At 39.5% G+C, this 20,724-nt stretch overlaps 2 protein-coding genes across 8 annotated transcripts in view; one reads left to right on the plus strand and one right to left on the minus strand.

Moving 5' to 3' along the window:
- Positions 1-18,175, plus strand: LOC126376803 (cullin-associated NEDD8-dissociated protein 1). Its single transcript, XM_050024353.1, has 24 exons — positions 1-232; positions 322-491; positions 744-957; positions 1,235-1,369; positions 1,734-1,891; positions 2,209-2,371; positions 2,768-2,938; positions 3,295-3,403; positions 3,735-3,868; positions 4,228-4,388; positions 5,122-5,327; positions 5,670-5,860; positions 6,851-6,979; positions 7,630-7,761; positions 8,251-8,422; positions 9,029-9,177; positions 9,694-9,854; positions 10,171-10,369; positions 10,732-10,851; positions 15,497-15,634; positions 16,127-16,315; positions 16,568-16,811; positions 17,229-17,375; positions 17,479-18,175. The coding sequence occupies exons 1-24, from the start codon at positions 191-193 to the stop codon at positions 17,610-17,612; spliced, it is 3,768 nt and encodes a 1,255-aa protein (XP_049880310.1). The 5' UTR covers positions 1-190; the 3' UTR covers positions 17,613-18,175.
- LOC126376724 (CAP-Gly domain-containing linker protein 1) overlaps positions 17,847-20,724 on the minus strand; it is a 21,156-nt gene continuing 18,278 nt past the window's right edge. For 6 of the 7 annotated variants that reach the window (XM_050024316.1, XM_050024294.1, XM_050024286.1 and 3 more), the window contains 3 exons: positions 18,948-19,051; positions 18,567-18,693; positions 17,847-18,253 (listed from right to left, as the gene is read on the minus strand). In XM_050024316.1, the coding sequence (XP_049880273.1) occupies positions 18,191-18,253; positions 18,567-18,693; positions 18,948-19,051 (294 nt within the window). In that variant the 3' untranslated portion in view covers positions 17,847-18,190. The remainder of the gene's footprint in view (positions 18,254-18,566; positions 18,694-18,947; positions 19,052-20,724) is intronic. The other variant, XM_050024302.1, reaches the window with a different exon arrangement.

Below are 20,724 nucleotides of genomic sequence, written 5' to 3' on the forward strand. Positions count from 1 at the left end.
CTCGATTTTTTTCATTCGTTTCGGCCAAGTTTCGGCGACGTTTCGGATCGGTGTTCGGTGGTTTTGGAGAATTTTCGATTTCTCAAACCGATCAAATGTTTCTCAGCCAGTTTTTCAAAAAATAAGTTAATTCTTTCTTATTTTCAGTAAATATCATTTTTAGTGCCGAGAATATAATAATCCTATCAAAATGGCTAGTGTATCGTATCAAATAGCGAATCTGCTGGAGAAGGTAAGCCGGTGTATTTCTTTTATCATTTTTTGGAGTTCATAACCTGTGTTGACTATGTGAATAGGAAGAAATTGTGGTGTTTGTTTTAGATGACATCTAACGACAAAGACTTTCGGTTTATGGCTACAAATGACTTGATGACTGAGTTGCAAAAAGATAGTATAAAGCTCGATGACGACTCTGAGAGGAAGGTTGTGAAGATGCTGCTGCGCCTGCTCGAGGATAAAAACGGTGAGGTGCAGAACTTGGCGGTCAAATGGTAAGTTAACACTTCACTTAAATGCTTAATGACAAGTATTTAAGCTTTGTCATTGAATTAACATAAACAAGCAATATGTTGCTCTCTGATAAGATATAACAAAATATTTCTCTGCCATGTAAATGGAGTGGGATGGTATAGCTATTTTTAGTACATTAGGAGACCTAATATATTTGTTATAAGATTTAATGGAGGTATATTAGTAGTTTAACACTACTCCACCACTAAAAATATATTTTCTTGCTTTTCTAGCCTTGGCCCACTTGTAAACAAAGTTAAAGAGTACCAAGTAGAAGGAATAGTAGAGACTCTTTGTGTGAACATGCTGTCTGAGACAGAGCAACTGCGAGACATAAGCAGCATTGGCCTTAAGACGGTCATATCTGAACTGCCACTAGGTTCTAACACCCTAGCTGCTAATGTTTGTAAGAAGATTACTGGACGGCTGAGCAGTGCTATTGAAAAGGTATTACTTGTGCTGCATATAGTATTACTGTATATTTAAAATACATTCATTCAAATTATTGTATAAGTAAGTAAAGCTGGAAACTATTAATAAAAATAAAATTAAAGCAAAGTTTAGCACATAGTCTTTTACTTTCTTGTTTTTTCTTGTCTTATTTGTCTCAGGTTTGTTAAAAGAACATTTTTTTTCTTTGTGTACAATAAAAGAAGTTAAGACTAAACATATATAAACTTCTCTATATGTAAAGTTTTGCTCATATGATGACTCATAATTTCAGCAAGAAGATGTGTCTGTCCAGCTGGAAGCTCTGGATATTTTAGCAGACCTGTTGAGCAGGTTTGGAGGTCTACTGATATCATTCCATCCCATGCTCCTCAACTCATTGCTACCTCAACTTGCTTCTCCACGTCAGGTAAGTAAATGATATAGAAAGATTTAAATGAAATTATCAATTTAGTTATTGATTATTATATATTAATCAGTGTATATAATCAAGAAAGAATACCATACCATAAAGTTTTTTTCAACAAATTTTTTGTTCATTCCTCTGAAAATATCTTGATGCTCAAGATATTTTCAGAGGAATGAACAAAAAATTATCCCTACCATATGTCTACTCATCCCCTTTTGTTTTTCCCAATGAATAATTGTATTATTTGTTTATAAATTAATTCAGGGAGCATAACTAATATGATAGATCACACATTGTTTTTATCTCTATTTCATTATCGCATTTTGTTAATTATAGTCTTGAAAAATGTCTGTTAACATTTTAGGCAGTTCGCAAACGCACGATAGTCGCTCTGTCGCATTTAGTGATGTCCTGCAATGCTGATCTGTATAAGAAGCTCATTGATCACTTACTGGAGGGCCTTAGCGCATCTACCTCTTCCTCTGTCACACGTACACACATCCAGTGCATTGCATCCATATGGTAAGGTATTTTATATTAATATGATTAATATTATTTGTAAGGTCAACTTATGTCTGTGATCTACTGGAAGACAGTCACAATTCATTTATTTATTTATTTATTATTTGGATTTTTGTGTGTATTTATATACTATGTTCAACATAGAAACATTTTGTATCCGGCACCATAATGTTATAATGTTGTTATAGAAATGGTTTTTACGTGACTTTTAGAATACATAGCTTAGTTGTAGATAGGGGAGGCCTGGGATTTAAATAATAAGTCCATTAATTCTGAATTGTTCTGAATTTTTTTTCTACAATCCAACATATTTTCAGCCGTCAAGCCGGGCACAGATTCGGCGAGCAGTTGGACCGCGTCGCGCCGCAAGTGCTCGAGCATTCCACCAAGGCAGATGAGGAGTTGCGTGAACATTGCCTGCAGGCCCTCGAGGCATTCGTACTTAAATGTCCTAAAGAAGTCCAGCCACATATTTCTACTGTAAGTAGTTTCTATATAGTAACCAGTTTTGTGATTTTAATTTCAGGTCCTCTAAATTTAATTTGTTTGTAAAATACTTATAGCAAATTCCATTTAGTTTCTATGGGACAATGGGCAATTACTAATTGTGAGAATGACCGGCGCGGGTATGCTGATTTAGTGAACGCTCTATGTACATACACAAATAAAAAAAACTTCTTTTCGGCGACATGGCGTCAGTGTAGCCATGCCATTTTTGTCATAGATAAACTAAATTCTACACCTTTTTGCCACTACTTGAAGGTCTGGAGAACCTTCGTCACACTTACGCCGTCTATTGTTGCTGAGCGAGGGTCCCAACACCCTTAAGTACTTAACTCCACTGGACGCGCAGCTTAACGCTTTATTGTTGTTCAGATTATCGAGCTCTGCTTGAAGATGATCACGTACGATCCCAACTACAACTACGAAGACGAGGAGGGCGGCGGCGGCGAGGATGAGGAAATGGAAGACGAGTCCTTCACTCCCGATGCCGAGCCTGAGTCTGATTCCGAGGAGTACTCTGATGATGACGACATGTCTTGGAAGGTAATGTTTGTGTTAGCAGTATTACTGGGATAATCTACATGCAAATGCTTGGATTTTCTTTGAGGTTGTGCCCGAGCCCAGGGTGGCCAATATTAAGGTGCCAATCTTGACAAGTAATTCACTAATGATAACAAGAAATAACTCAAAGTACCTATATTTGAAATTGTGTACTAAAGGTTTGTGCACATTATAGCAGACCACACCGCACCGCACCATAGAAAAATAATCTTCCTAAAACACTTTCGTACAAAAGTTGACAATAAATAGGCTAGTTTCCAACTAATCAAAAAATCAAATCAAATCAGGTACTTTTTAGGTTTAATATTAGATTAGGTTTAATATCTCAAATTTTACAGGTAAGGCGAGCTGCCGCTAAGTGCTTGGAGTCGGTTATCGCTACTCGGCACGAATTACTTGCCGATATGTACCAAACTGTATCTCCCGCTCTGATTGCCAGGTTCAAAGGTAAACTGTCAATATTTTTGCATTATTTTTTTCATTATGAGTTTTTGTAAAATACTTTATTCAAGTGTCACTGCAGGTATTATAGCTTTTATACAGAGATAATTCCTTTTTCCAAGTTCTGTTTTCGTTGTGTCACTTCTGATGTATCACTACTCAAAAAGCAAAGCATAAATATTGAATAATTTCATTGCAAATGAATGAATCATCTAAAAAACAGAGTACCTCAAAAAAATATTGGACCTAAATTAGGATAAATCTAGTATGAACTCCAGTGTTTGTATAACGTTTCTTGCCTTTCCAAAATAATAAACTTATTACTGGTCTTTTCTAGAACGTGAAGAGAATGTGAAATGCGACATTCTGAGTGCGTACACGGCATTGCTGCGCGCAACCCGCCCGCCGCCCTCGCTGCAGATGCCCATCGCACCCGCTGATAACTCCCCACAAGCCCTACTCCTACAAAGGGTATGTACCGGTTGTATAGTTATGTCCCGAGATTTAGATGTGAGTGAGGAACTTGTATTATTTTTGCTGTGTATTTATTATTTGGTTTCACAATTTATAAAGACGAGTTGTCCCATCGGGGTTTTTTTATCTGTGACATGACTTTTCGACTTTTAAAAAGCGTACAATCCACGAAACTAAATATATTTTATACCGACTGATCTTTTACCCGCCGTCCGATCTGAAAACACTTTTGTTACTACTCTGCATCGTATATCTCATAAAAATGTGCAAGTAAACTATGGTCCCATTGGCCATTAGATAGAGAGTGGTTGCGGGTCGTATAAAAGAGTAAATGCAGTATGCCCCATGGCCGGCAGGTGGCGGGCGTGGTGCGCGGCGCGCTGCGCGTGATCCGCGGGCGCTCGGTGCGCGCGCGCGGCTGCGCGCTGGCGCTGCTGCGCGAGCTGCTGGCCGCCGCGCCCGGCTGCCTGCGGGACCACGCCGACCGCGTGCTGCGGGCGCTCACGCCCGCGCTCACGTCAGTGCTCCCATACCATGCATGCTATCAAACCATGTCTAGTTTCATTCATTTCAGCATATTTTGGTGCTGTAGTAACCAAACATAAGGTACATCCATCGCAATATGGACTAAGTACCCACACCTCACCGAGCTCTCTGTTAGACCAACGTGATAGGTGGTGAGTCCTATCGCCGTCTATAATGATCGAGCCAACTATTTTTAGAGCAAGACCGGTGTTGGGGTTCGAACCGGCGCCCTCAGGTTTGAGAAGCACGGGAACTGAGTGAACCAGGCCACTGTGGCTTTTTTTAAATCGAAAGATAGATTGCAAAAGTTGATAAAAATGATGACTTTTTTCCTTACCTTGTATTAACGCAGTGCTGGGCAAAGGCCTCCATTTACTGATTTAAACATGGAGATAAATCCAGACGCTCACTCCAGTCCGATATGCAATAGACTCTTGCCAAACAACACTCCATTATTGACCAATTAACTTATATGGATAGATTCATTGAATGTACCGACTCTACCGACCGAAATAAGGACGCATTTGTAGAATAAACTATTGTTATACATTAAATGTTATAACAACACATAACCTAAGCTTACGCCTATATCCCAATGAGGTAGTCAAAGGTACATTCAACGCAAGATGAACTAAGTACTCACACCTCACCGAGCTTTCTGTGAGATCGACGTGATAGGCGGCAACAAAAGCGTTTTTATTTTATAATATTCAATTCGTCTACAGCGACAAATCGACAGCGTCGTCAATGAAGATCGAAACTCTCGTGTTCATCGTATGCCTGGTGCGTGGTCACCCGGGCGAGACGATGCGCGCGCACGTGGCCACGCTCATGCCGGCCGTCATCGCCTGCGTGCACGACCCATTCTATAAGGTCACTGCTGAGGCGCTCAGGGTGCTGCAGACACTTGTTAAAGTCATCCGTCCACTTGGTGAGTGTCGCAAATCATCAGAAGATGATACAGCAGCCGCATAAATTATATATAATGTAATAAATTGTTAAACTTTGATCACCAAACCATAGGTCACGAGTTAAATTTCCGAACAAGCTCTGCACAGATTAATAAGAAAGGGGAGTTGGCGATAGTTCATTTCGTTAAAGATAATTACGCCGAGGCAAAAAGTACACGGATCAAGAAGGAATAACATACGCCCCGCCTCCTTTCGTGAAGTCATGGTCCGATTGTTCATAACGTGGCTTACATTCATATGTCAACTAGGTATGTTTGTGTTATGAGTTATGTTTTAAACGGACCGTTTTGTTACTCCGATAGACGCAGTAGTGATCACAGAGGGCGAGGAGGCCCAAGTGCAGCCGCCGCCGGAGGACCTGCAGCGGTTCATACCAGAGATGTATCAATGCACTCTAGTGCGCCTGCGCGCCACCGACATGGACCAGGAGGTGAAGGAACGAGCCATCGCCGCCTGTGGACAGCTGCTGTGTCACTTCGGGGATTATTTAGAGGTATGTACAGTCACGAGTACTAATATATATACACCTTGAAACCATGTCACATTAACTTTTTTGACAAATTGAACCGTAAGTCTCATTAAATGTCAAATATGATAGTGCGACAGGGTTCTAAATTGGGTATATAATATTGCTCATGACTGTTTGTGTGATAAGCTTACCCATACTGTCTGGTTTGTTTGTATGTTTTATTTTGTCATCATTTACAAATATGTATTCATAAATAATAATTCCCAGCGGAAGCTGCAGTAACTAAATATGTGTTATACATTTATAAATTCACGCATATAATCCTTACTGTGCTGGGTAGACGTCCAAGTCGTCAAAAGACAATTTACAGACTCTTTTTGATACATTCTGATTTTTGGTCACATTTGAATCGGAGTAACAGGTTACGCCCATACGTCGCCTTCAAAACTATTATATCATCAATTTCGTCATCAAATTACGACACCTTTATTAAGAATTTATTGGACTTATGATGTCTAGGACGCTCGGTGAGGAGTGGGTACTTAGTTCATCTTGCGATGGAAGTACCTCTGTCTACCCCAATTGGGATATAGTCGTGAACTTATGTTTTATGTCCACTATGATTAATTCGGAACATTCGAACCTCTAATATATTTTTCTTATGTTGTCGTGTTTTGATTGAACTCTAATCGTATTATAAAGAACTGCTGTAGACTGAGAATTGGGTAGTTTCTTAGGTCAAAGATAAATTATGAAATTCTGATTACTAAATAAAGACAGTTCTAAAGGTGACAACGTTTTCTTTTTTCTATTTAATTTTTTATGAATTTTAATAAAGAAGAATGTAATTATAAGTGCGACATTTTGTCACGTTTTTCTATGACGTCATAAGTTGTTTTTTCATACAAATTATATTATAGTAATTCGTGTTTTGTCTTTTAGTAAAAAGTAACTGATTTGACTAGTTGGAAACTACCCTAATAGCGAATAACGAGTATCTTTTTTTCTTTTCAGAGCGAACTTCCCGTCTGTCTGCCAATATTCTTAGAACGTCTTCGCAACGAAATAACGAGACTGACTACCGTCAAAGCGCTAACGAAGGTGGCTTCCTCACCTCTGCGTATTGATCTCTCACCTATTATGGTAAGAAAATTAATGCCTATTTTGTTTCTGTTTACATATTGTGCGTTACAGAAGAAAAAGTGAGGTGGTAGAGGATGTAGCTATTTATTTTTATATTACCAACTACATATAAAAATACACTTTCAAGCCTTGCCGCCATCGTGGAGCTAGTCACAGCGACATTCGGATAATAATATTATATTTAATTATACATTTATATTTTTTATTTGTGTCCGAATATGTATTGACCACATATCTGAATTAAATACATTGATTTCTCTTATCTGAACGGAAATGCTCATCTGAAGTCATGAGAAAACAATTTATACGTTCGGTATTATTTCTAATTCCTTTCATTCATAATATTTCTTAATAAAGTATGCCAAGAATGTAGAACCCCGATACCGACCCCGCCGGCCTGGACGACGATTTCCCTCATTTAGCGTTTATCGCTATCGACCCACTAGGGTCGATTAATTCTTTCAAATATTATACTCGGCGCCCTGAGCCGAGGTTCGCGTCCAACTGGGACCCTCAGGCCTGTTGTTTTAAGTGTTGTACCGGATGTGAGCCCTAAGCGTTTCCTATTTGTCCGGCCAAATAGTTAATGCCATTTGCGGCTAATCTACAATAAGTCACATCAAAATTAAAATGGCAATAATGTGTTTCAGTCTGATGCTGTGCCAATTCTTGGATCCTTCCTGAGGAAGAATCAGAGAGCTTTGAAATTGTCCACTCTGGTGTTGTTGGATACGCTGGTTCAGAACTACAGTGACTCTATCAGCATAGAGTTGCTAAGCAAGGTACGTACGATGTGTCATTATCAGTGATCGGATGTTCGGGCTTTTAATGTTGTGGCGCTGGTTGGCTAATAAGTATAAGGAGCATTTTTGTATTGGAAAAAATCGGCGAAACTCGGATTGACATATAGCTTAAATTAATTGGTTTTAAGGAGAACTAAAAATAACTATCGTAACGTTTTATTATACGAAATACATTGTTTTAAGTAGCCGCTACCATACTTTCATAGCTTTATAAAAGCAAAAAAGCTCCCGCTCCCTTTATAAAAACAAAGAATTTATATTATAACAAGACCAAGTTTTGCCTCTGACCGCTTTGGCTCTATTTGGTTGAATACGGACCAGAATATTCATCAGCAACGTCGCTTCGCTCGTAAAAGGAAACTGAGGAGGTTATTGCACCAACATAAGTACTTTGTTAGGTCAAGAGATTGCATATGTTAGGGCATTGACGGTACCGTTCAGGTAGTATGTAATGTAAACGTTTTGCAGGTGCTAATGGAAGTGCCGCCTCTAATCTGCGAGGCGGACCTGCACTGCGCGCAGACGGCGCTGACGCTGGTCCGCGACGCGTGCCTGTCCTGCCCCGCCGCGCTCAGCGACGACGTGCGCCGCGCGCTCACGCCCAACATACTCGCGCTCGCCAAGTCGCCGCTGCTGCAAGGCGAGTGTTGCCTGATAGATATTCTGCTAACTGCCCTAATGAAAACGCTCAGACGGCGCTCACTTTAATATAGAATAAAAATAATATTACGTATAGTTGTACGTTGTACAGTCACATTGCTGAACGTCAGGGTCACCATGATATGTCCAGCAATGGGATTATAATAAAACTTGGTCGTAGAATGTACTAGTATATCGAGAACCACTTTAGAGCAACCGTCTTGTGCGCAGTAAGTTCAGTAATAAAAAACATGTTCGCTAACAACGCCAGCTATGGTGCATTTTTAGAATTAATCGACATACATCACGATAGGTGGCGTTGTACAATAAACGGTATCTCCGCCCCGCACTAATTCGTATCGGGCGCCGACCTCACTTCTCTAGGTCTTACTTCAGTAAGACTGAAGTCTTAAATGGCCGTTAATCGGTAAGGAACAAGGCGCAGCATGTCTGTCTCACTCACTTTTAAGCGTTATGCGACACACAATGGTAAGATTGAGATTATTCTATGGACTGTCCGGAGTTTGACTTAAGTAACGGAGGGAGTTGACACGAAGCGAAGCTAATCTGAGCCCATTTTAATAATGCAAAAAATTGCCTCCCCCAGGTGGAGCTCTCAAGGCAATGCTGGGCGTGCTGAGCGCGCTGGTGTCAGCGGACGTAGCCGGGTGCTCGCGCCGGGACCTGCTGGCGCTGCTGGTGGCGCCTGTCACGCGCCTGCACGATCACACCGCCACGCCGCACCACATGAAGCAGGTACACATATCACCGCGACCAGCATCCACCAAAACAGGAGGTGGAATCAGGTGGCTGGGACTGGTGGGGGGCTGAGAGTGTCCCTTCTATAACATAACACACCTGAATACGTCTCAATGCACAATTGGCCTCCTCAAATAACCGTAGCATACCACACTACGTTACTACAGTGCGAGATTCTTCTATACATAGTATTATTCTTGTTTATTCTATGATATAGTGTTACCAGTCCTTGTAGTATTGAGTTACTGAGCTAGCCAACAGCTGTTAGATATAACTTGTAGCTATGTACATTTCAGCAGTGGTATGAATGACTGTGGCTGTTGCCGATCCGTTACGGATAACGGATGTGATGTTAATTTTATAATGTATAATAAGTCATGCGGGGTTGGTTGGAAGAAATCTCTTTTAGAGATAAGCCCACCTTTTGTACCTATTTTATTTGTCATTGTCAATTATAATAATAAAGAGTTTTAGTAATATCACACGTGTGTGTGTGTGTGTGTGTGTCGGCAGGCGTTCCACTCGCTGGCGAAGTGCGTGGGCGCGGTGGTGGTGGAGGGCGGCGCGGACGCGCTGGACGTGGTGCGCGGCTTCCTGCGCGACGCCGAGCGCCCGCCCTCCGACGCGCACCACATGTTCGCGCTGCTCGCGCTCGCGGAGATCGGCAAGCACTTGTAAGTAGCTAGGCTGTTAGAGCGGGTGCACTTTTGTTGCGTTTTCGTACGAATTCGACTTGTCTGTATATGTTTTTGACTTAAAACACTGGTGTATGACCTCCTCCCAGTGTGCATAATACTTTAAAACTCGGGATTATTCCTGCGTAAATACAGTCCTAAATAGACTTCATCCACCGAGCGAAAAGGACGAGTTGGCGATAGTTTACATCGTTTCGAAAAACTCAGTACAGATCTCGCGGTCAGACTAACTTCATCGTAAGTCGAACACGGTCAGCTTGGCTTAATTAACCATATAAATTATTTGTTTGTACAGAGATCTGAGTGAGATCCCAAACCTGAAGGAAGTGCTGCTGAGCTCGTTCACGCCGTCTTCGGAGGAAGTAAAGTCGGCAGCTAGCTATGCGCTTGGCTCCGTCGCCGTGGGCAACCTACCCGAGTTCCTGCCCTTCATACTTGAGCAAATCGAGGCGCAACCCAAACGGCAATACCTCTTGCTGCATTCTTTGCGAGAGGTAGGTTAAGCTGTGTATTTTACTTTATGGACCATATTAATATTGTGAAGTGTCGGAATTTACAAATAACTCTAGAGTTGACCCTAGGACCTGTGCTGGGACTCTAAATACGCGACATTTTTCCACTCTCCTGTATATTGAATAGGACCAGTCATGAACATCATGATGAACTAACTAGGCTAACAATGATGAAAAGTCTTCACAAAGATTATATAACACAAAAACATGAAAAGACAACGTAACTTTTTATAATTGAGTCATTTTGTAGATTGGAGTATGTAGTAGATTTTGTATGAAACTTCTTCACCTCTTGAAAACCGCTGTCACAAACAACAAAGCGTAATAAAGTTGTAATTTTGCAGATAATTTCGTGTGAATCGTGCACGCCGGAAGGAGTAGAAGCCCTAAGGCCCTTCATTCCGGAGATATGGGTGCAGCTCTCTAAACATTGTCAGTGCGTGGAGGAAGGATCTCGTAATGTCGTAAGTATTGAATAACATAACATAGCCGAAGGGGTAGCCAGAGGTTATGTTTAAGTACCAAGCTAGCTAGCTATTTTTAACAAGCATACACAAGTAAAGTGATTCCTGTCTATCCTAACTTTCTAACTCTCGCGAACTTAATGTTCGAGACATTCTACACCAGGTTTAAGAAAATTTATTCTCATAAGAATTTTACAATTCACTTACATGAGAAACTTAAAAATATTTTAATATAAGTAATATATGTTTGAGACAAGCGTACGAATTACAATATTTCTATTTTCTACTATAAAAAATAAAACGAGGTAGGTAGTTGACGAATAATTTGCATGAGGTGTTATTGTGCGAAGCGTTATAGGCACTACTCATTCAACGAGCAAAGCACACGGATCTAGTGCGAACTGGAAGTGCCGAGCGTAGTTGCGTCGGAGATGGAATAGATAGATAAAAATATATTTTATTAGTTACAAGTATGGTTAGTTAATTTATATGTATATATGTGTGTGTATATAATTTTAGCTTTACTTTAATTTGCCATTTACTTTATTAGTAGGTATGATTACCAACCTCATCAACCCTGGTGTCAGGGTTACTACTGAGCAGCCAAAGGCCCCTGGCATGGCTCATGTAACGACTACTTACTTACTTAACGTGCCTTCCGAAGCACGGATCATCTTACTTTTGGAAAATCAGGTGATGAGTGCGCAATGTCCTAACCAAACCAGGAACCACAAAGTATTTAGTTATAGTCAAATTAGCTAGTCTTACAAAACGTCAAAACTAAAAATTGCTATGGAATTTGTATGGAATCACAAAACTATGTCGTCTTAACAACTATGTGAAAAATATAGTATATACCTTACTAAAGCTGGTTTTTGCATTTGGAGAATAAGCCGATGCTCCGATGCTCCCTAGGACAAGAAAATGGTTTAATAGTTTAAGACCTATCTTTATTTAAAAAGCAGCATTTCATAGTCTATCTGTGACCCACACAACTACCCAAGTTAGTCAGGTGATATTTCAGTAATCGTTTAAATGTAAGCATGCTTTTGGCTCCTTTAATATCTTTAGGCAATTTATTATATAGGTCTACACTTTGATAGGTTATGTTATTTATTCCGTAATTAGTCCGTGGGCGCGGCCACATTAAGTTGTCTGCCGATCTTAACTGATGCCTGGTTTGTATTTGACTTTTTTTCGTGAAAGTTATTGTAGTATGTATATCTTTCATTAAAATTTTTCTTATTAATATACAGGTATAGTATCGAAATGTCTGTGCAATATTCATTAGTTTTGTTTTTTTGTATAGAATGTCAGTGGAAGTCAGATAGTCGTAGTTGAACAACACTTTTATCAATTTATTTTGTGCAATTTGTATAGCTCTAATGTTTGTTTTGGCAGCTGATCCCCATAACTCAATCAAGTAATCTATGTGTGGTTTAACAAGTGAGTTGTAGATCGTGTATCGTACATTTAATGGTAGACATCTAATAATGCCACGAAGTGCTCCAGTGAGTGATGTTAATTTGGATTTTACATTTTTAATATGTGATTTCCATGTTAAGCGATCATCTAGCGTTAGACCTAAGTACTTTTCACTGTCTGTTCTAGCAATTACTATATTGTTAAGTTTTAAAGGTAGAAAGTCAGGTATTTTTTTATTTTTGGCTCGAAAAATTACGTAATGTGTTTTAGCTGCATTTACAGTGAGGAGATTACACTGGAACCAGATATTAAGAACATCCAAGTCTCCTTGGGCATCTGTAATTATAGAATCAATTTTGTGTCCAAAGTAGAATAAACTGGTGTCGTCGGCATATAGTGACAATTTTCCTTTCAGGTCAAGTTTGCAGATGTTATTTATATAAATCAAGAACAGTAAAGGTCCCAAAATCGACCCTTGTGGGACACCGAATATAATTGGTTTTGGGCTACTTTTTGATTCTGCAATCTTAACAACTTGTTGGCGATTGTAAAGATAGGATTTAAGAATATTATGAGCAGTACCAGTAATAGCAATGTCATTTAGCTTATTTAACAAAATCTCATGGCTCACGGTGTCAAAGGCCTTCTTAAGGTCAATAAAAATTCCCAAAGCAATTTTTCTTTGGTCTATACTGTTCTTGATTTCGGTTACAAGGTCTACCGTCGCAGATAAGGTGTTTGATTTACTCCTAAAGCCATATTGCCTTTCATAGAGAAAATTGATTCTATCTAGGTGTTCTTCTAGACGGCTGTAAATAATCTTTTCATATATCTTAGAAACAACAGGTAGCACTGAGATAGGGCGGTAGTTACCTGGATCTGAACGACTACCAGATTTATAAATAGGCGTTATCTTAGCAATTTTGAGGCTGTCCGGAAATACACCTTGCTCTAAACAATTATTTACGCACCGACTAAACTCTTCAGATATTAGGTTTTTCACACACTTTAGTGATTTTGTGGTGATTCCATCCAAACCAGCACTAACATTCGGGTCTAAATTATCAATTATTTTAGTAATTTCCGTAGGTGTTGTGAGTCTAAAAGATGATAATGTGTTTCCAGCTAGATCAGTGTGGTTTGCCGTGGTAAGCACTTTGTTATTATGATACTGAGCAGGTATCGCTTGAGCCAATATGGCCCCAACGGACGAAAAGAAACTGTTAAATTGTTCACTCATTTTTTGAACATCTGTAATAGGGACGTCGTTGACTATCAATTTTGCTGGAATAGAAACCTTTTTGATTTTGTTCTTAGACAGGTCATTAATTAAAGCCCACATCTTGATTGGTTTGTTTACACAGTTGGAGAATTGTTTCCGGTAATATTGACTTTTTGTTCTCTGTATATTTTCAGCTACTAAATTTCTTTCCTTTAAAAATTCTTTTTCCACTTCTTTGTTGTTAGGGTTTGTTTTATATTTATTCCATAAGGTATTTTTGTGATTTATTTTGTCCAAAATGTTTTTGTTGATCCAATCTTGTTTTGGTGGATTAAGAAACTTGATTTTGTTTATTTTAGATTGTTTAATTGCTTGTATCAATTTCTCTTCCAGGACCATATAGCTATCATTGTTCTCGTTCTGTGCTTCGGTATACTCCATTGATTTATACAGTTTTTCGTAATCAATTGCTTTATACTCTGATTTTTTCAGTATATTTGGTTGGCATTTTCGTATCTCTAAGTATATTTGCTTATGATCCGACATCGACGAGTCTACAATAGCTAGGTGAAACTGGTTTCCTTTCAGGTTCGTGATTGCATGGTCTATTAACGTTTTTGTGGATGTTGTTTGTCGTGTGCAATATTCTATATCTATTTTGTTTAGGATTCTGTAGCCTCCCTCTTCTAATGTATCCATGTAATCGCTTACGTAATCATCCTTCGGTTTTAATAGGTTGAAGTTGAAATCTCCCATCAATATGCCTCGCTTTCTCTTATTTAATTGGACGGCAAATGTTTCCAAGAAATTGACGGCACTGGTACGACCAGGCTTATAAACGCCTCCAATGTCAACTGAAAATTTTTCTAGGTGCACCCAGATAAAGTGATTATCATTGATGGTTAACTCTTCAACAAGGTAGTGTTTCAGATTGTCATTTACGAATATCGATACTCCTCCACCACGCCCAGGCCTATTGTTATAATGATGTGTATATCCTTGTAGCTGAAACAGTTTTGCCTGGTCTTCGGACGAAAACCAGGTTTCCGTTAAAATTATAATATGAATTGTAGTACATAATGCCTGTAACACACATTGCAGTTCGTCAAATTTACCACGTTTTACTATACTACGGGCATTGGCGTAGAACATTTTTAAAGATTTCATTGTAGTTGTAATGTCGTTATATCTATTGGTGACTTGGTATGTAACATCTTCTACATCTAACTCTTTGATACTTGAGGATTGGACTTTTTTGATACCTCTTCTTTTATAATTCTTGGTATACCTTTATTATACTTTATGCGCAAATTTTCCTCGCCATCTGAAGTCCTTCGGATCAGTTCATCCTTTAGTTTTTTGTAGTGAGTTTGCTGAGATGGCGTTTGATCGGCAAAAATTTTTATATTATTGTTTCCTAAAGTTGCTCTGTTACGGAGAATATTGACAGCTACTTCTTGGGACTGGAAACATATCTTTATGGAGCGGTTCACCCCGGCTTTATACTTGCCAATACGCATAGTTCTGACAGGAGACGGGCAGTCTGCAGAAACTGCTTTGATAATTTTTAATACTTCATTTTTGTCCGAGTCCTGGCGTGCTTTTGCATCAGTAGACTGGCCTTCAGGTATGCCGCTAATTATGATATTTTTGCGTCTATGATCCCTCTCATGTATTTCATTAATGATTTCTTCGTAGCTATTTTTTGGCTCCAATTCGCCACCATGAGTTTTTAGGATTTGCACATCTTTCTCAAGCACTTCAACTTTTTTATTAGTCTTTTGAGCAGAGGTGGTTAAGATTTCCATTTTATACTTAATCTCGTTTTGTTCTTTGACAAGATTCGTAACCCTCTGCTCAGTTTTCTTCATAGTGGATTGTATATCCGACATTTGTTCTTTTATAACACACAAGTGTGTTAATACTTTTTTCGTTGTTTACATTTGCAGGTTTTGCTTTTGTGTGATAGGAAAATAACTATTACCTTAATGTTTGCAGGTCGCAGAATGTTTAGGAAAATTATGCCTGCTAGAACCACAATCACTATTGCCGCATATTAAAGAATTCTTGAAGTCACCGGAGCCTCTCACTAGGACAACCGCTGTTACGGCAGTCAAATTCACAATTTCTGATCAGGTAAGTTTCAATAAAACATTTTTGGTAATACCTATTTACGTGTTTTTTTTTAAGTAGAAGATTCAATTATGTTGAATGTGAATACTTTCAAAGATAATCTTCATATACACTTGCTATTTTATATCATATTTGAAGTTTCGATTGTTGTATGAACAAATCATATTCATTACGTTATATTTTTCTAATGTTCTTACTACCACATTTTGTGTTACCTGACCAAACATGGACAACAGCATGGTTATGATGCATTTGAACAGTGTAATAGACAGTGTGTTAGGGCGGGTTATATCAAAGCGGAGAGGAAGTGAGACGGCCAGAGAGCGAGGGGAGAGCACTCTCTCCCGCAGCATAACAACAAGCAAGGGCGCGGACAATAACATGCTGTTATTGGTCGATTCCGCACGTCTCTGGTTGTCTCAGCTTCGGGGGAAACTAACCCTTAAGCAGTATAACGACTGTTTTGACAAATGTGTGTTTACGAATGTGATCCAGCCACAAGCGATCGACCCTCTGCTGCGCAGCTGCATGTCGGAGCTGCTGGTGCCGCTGCAGGACCCGGAGCTGGGTGTGCGGCGCGTGGCGCTGGTGGCGTTCAACTCGGCCGCACACAACAAGCCCAGCCTCGTGCGGGACCTGCTGCCGCAAGTGCTGCCTACTATCTACAGCGAGACCAAAGTTAAGGTACGATTACTTTACGCGTACGAGTAGGAAATAATTGTTGACAATTTAATTAAGGTGCAGTAAATAGCACAGTATCGTATAAGCTGTTGGTGTACCTCATCATCATCAATTTAAGAGCCACGCTCTTGTCGGTGTAGCATTTTCCATTCCAGTCTATCAAAGGCCAATTCCTTGACTACCTATTATAAATAAACAAATAAACTGATTAGATTTAATTAAGTAGCAGTTAACACTACCCATTTTTTGTTACAGAAAGAGCTTATTCGTGAAGTAGAGATGGGTCCGTTCAAGCACTCTGTGGACGACGGGTTGGACCTGCGTAAGGCGGCGTTTGAGTGCATGTACACTCTGCTGGGCACCTGCCTGGACCGCCTCGATGTGTTCGAGTTCCTGCGCCACGTGGAGGACGGACTCCGCGACCACTATGACATTAAGATGCTCACCTACCTCATGTGCGCGCGGCTCGCTCAGTTGTGTCCCACTGTTGTATTACAAAGTAAGCATTCATTTTTATACTATTTGCGCCCTTGCACGGTGCCTGTGCCAGTAGGAATAAAAATCGAGTGCAAACTAGTGCGAAAGAAGCGTTTGACAGCTGTCTTCCATAACTTGACAGAGCGCAAAAAATATTAGTATTTATTTACAAATATTGTTTCATGCGTTGTCTTTTAACTTTTTCAATATTTTACTGTAATTATAGTGACGATTTCAGCTGTTTCTCTCCTGTATAAATGATGACCATCGGAAACTAAAAAAAAAAGACATAACAGAAACGGACTCTTTGTATTATCATTTATGGTGCACTACATGTTGCATTGATTTTTTATTATCGCGTCTTCCTATCGCTAAGATGTATTGAGAATTTACGTAACGTAACTAACATTCTAATAGCTATTGTGTTTTATTTATCCAGGGCTAGAAAGCCTAGTGGAGCCGCTCAGGGCGACGTGCACGATGAAGGTGAAGGCCAACTCAGTGAAGCAGGAATACGAGAAACAGGACGAGCTCAAGCGGTCCGCGCTGCGAGCCGCCGCCGCCTTGCTGCAGATACCCGATGCTGGTGAGTCTTGAATCATTTCAGTCATCGAAAAACGATTGTAACCTCGTCTGAACTAGCCAGATTATAAGTTCTTTATTTCACAAAATGTTATTTCTATTTACAGAGAAAAATCCCCACTTGATGGACTTCGTGACACAAATCAAGTCGTTCCCGGACCTGCAGCCGATCTTCGAGTCAATCCTGAAGGACCAGTCGGGCGGCGGCGGCGTCGACGCCAACCTCATGGACCAGAGCTAGCCGTCGCGCTGACAAACGCATTTCTACTAGTTCAACACGCTCTTCGAGAGGTTACATTGTTTTTATTTACGTTTATTTTGTTGTTTGATCTTTGTACCGAATATTTATCTGCGAGCAAATTGTTAAAATCGTCCGAAATTGAATAGTTAAATGGTTTTTCGTATAGATGTCGCTTTCATTGAACTAAGTACTGTAGTAAGTCTAGTTAATAAGTTTTAAAATGAGACAAGTTAATCATCAATCAACAATTTTATTATAAAATTACAAGTACACAACTACAAACGTTGCTAACAAACTCCCGACGTGTTGTAAGGTCACACGTCAACGAACCTGGCGATACTCAGCTGGGGCACTAGGGAAGTAGGGACTGAGCGGTCACTGCCGGTGTAGCGTGGCGCTCACGGCAGCCTTGTGTAACTATCGATAGCTCAACTGTTCATAGTGTAGGATTTCATGCGTGTCTCTGATAGTTATACAAAATAATAATATTGATATGTATTGTGATATTACATGCTATGTGGAAATCATAGGAGAATGGATAAATACAGTAAAATGAAGCGAAACACGAATAGTATCAATTATTTCCCTTTTCTCTTCGCCGCGGGAGTGGCGCTCGATGCTCGCGAGCTCGGGACTTCATTCTGCGAACACAAGGCACAGCTGAGACAAAATGGTAATTAGTAGGTAGGTTTTATTTTTAACGGTTTCAAGAAGGCGTTGCGAAGTTTTGATATATCCGTTATAATTTATGCATAAATCATAACGGATCTACGATCGATCGGTAACTTTAGACCATTTACCACCACGAAAATAAAACGAAGCTATTGTTTAACTAGACGCATCTTGTGGTGGTAAAGCCAGCGTTGTTGGCTATGAACTGTAAAGCGGTTAGCGTTTCAAAAGACTCTACACAGCAATAACTCTTAGATTGGCATTGAAAGGAAAATACATTACCGGTTTAGCTGGCGAGGCACGTTGTAGCGTAGTAGAGCTGGCGTTGCGCAGTATAGGCCTGTTGTTGGCCACACTACTTGATATGTTCGCCGCCGCGCTCGCCGGCCGCTCCGGACTCTTCTCTTTGCTGGAAATACGTAGATATACGTATACATGTTTTTTTTTTTATTAAGGAAAGCTAGTAGCCCAAGTTTTTCTTACATACCTATTTGCATTGAGGTCAATTACACGCTCCCACATTTGTAAACAAAAGCACATCGAAATGAATTACTGGTGACACTGTTGTCAATGAATATATTTTTGATGATGCGTTACTCAAGAATGAGGTGAAGGTTTTTAAATCTTTGGCCACACTGCAGTGTTATAAAGCGGCGTAGTTACCTGTTCCCACGAGACATTTGTCCTTTTCGGCTGAACATGTCTGATAGCCGCCCGCGCAGGTCTCGTTTGCTGCCAGCCGCGCTCATATCTGAATCTGATCCCTGCTAAAAGACGTTAAGTATATTTGTTAAAATACCGAGAAGAAACTTGAAGGTACATGTAAAATCAGAAATCAGAAATCAGAATCATTTATTCAACGTAATTATCATGGATAAACTTGTTGAAGGTCAATGTAACATTTTTGAATTTACGTCATTTCGCAAGGTGTTATGGCTGAGGAGAAGAAATGACAAGAAACTGCAACAGCAACACATCTTTTAAAAACCAATGAGGATATACATTACAAGTTATTTAATAACTAGAGGAACACATTCAATACCAGACATTTTTATCATTTAGGTAGTCATTAATCTTATAATAAGCTTTTTTACATAAAGTAAGCTTCACGTGAGCTTTAAATTTATTTTCTGACAAATTTAAAATATTATCTGGTATTTTATTGTAAAAACGTATACATAACCCCAAAAAAGATGAATTTAATTTACTTAATCTAGAATTTTGAATAGCAATTTTATGTTTATTTCTTGTATTGTAAGTATGCCTTTCACAGTTTCTCGGAAGGAGAGATAAGTTTTTACGTACATACATAATGTTTTCATATATATATTGACTTGCGACCGTCAGTATATTTATTTCTTTAAACAGCTCCCTCAAAGAGTCCCGACAACGCAGCTTATAAATAGCGCGAACTGCTCTTTTTTGAATGATGAAAATAGTTTCTACATCAGCGGCTCGACCCCACAGCAAAATACCGTAAGACATTATGCTGTGGAAGTAGCTGAAGTAGACAAGTCTAGCAGTGGGTACATCTGTGAGTTGTCGGATCCTTCTGACGGCATATGCTGCTGAACTTAGCTTGCCCGCTAGTGATACAATATGTGGGCCCCATTGAAGTTTTGAATCTACAGTAATTCCTAAGAAAACTGTGTGTTCAACAAAATCTAGTTTCTCGTCGTTAATTTTAATGTTATTATTTACTTTCTTTACGTTTGGTAGAACAAATTTAATACACTTCGTTTTCTTAGCATTTAGAACTAGGTTATTTACTGTAAACCAACTTAGAACCTGCGACACAGCGCCGTTTGCTTCGTCAAATTCCTCTAACTTTCTGTCGATTTTAAATATAAGAGAAGTGTCATCCGCGAACAGCACAATGTCAGTTTGGTTCTGTACTACATAAGGTAAATCATTTATGTACACTAAAAAAAGAAACGGACCCAAAATGGATCCTTGAGGAACTCCCATTTGAACATGAGAGCCCGAAGAAGTTGTACTATTGATTTGTACCTTTTGTATCCTACCACCTAGATATGAATTTAACAAACTGAGAGCTCCATTATTTAGTCCATAGTGCCTCAATTTCAAAAGCAAGGTCTCGTGATCCACGCAGTCGAACGCCTTAGACAAGTCACAGAATACTCCTACGGCATTCTGCGACTTCTCCCAAGCATCGAAAATGTGTCGAACAAATGTCACACTCGCGTCTGTTGTAGACCGACCCTTAGTAAAACCAAACTGCTGGCTGTGGAGTAAGTTATTTAAATTAAAATGACATAGCAGTTGGTCGAGAATAATTTTCTCGAAAATTTTACTAAGTACTGGTAGAATAGAAACCGGTCTATAATTCGTGGGGTCTGATTTTGTGCCCGATTTAAAAAGAGGTATAACTTTACTGATTTTCATTAAATTTGGAAAAGTGCCATTTTCAACACTCATA

This window comes from Pectinophora gossypiella, chromosome 2, assembly GCF_024362695.1.
Source record: "Pectinophora gossypiella chromosome 2, ilPecGoss1.1, whole genome shotgun sequence".
NCBI classification, from domain to species: Eukaryota; Metazoa; Arthropoda; class Insecta; order Lepidoptera; family Gelechiidae; genus Pectinophora; species Pectinophora gossypiella.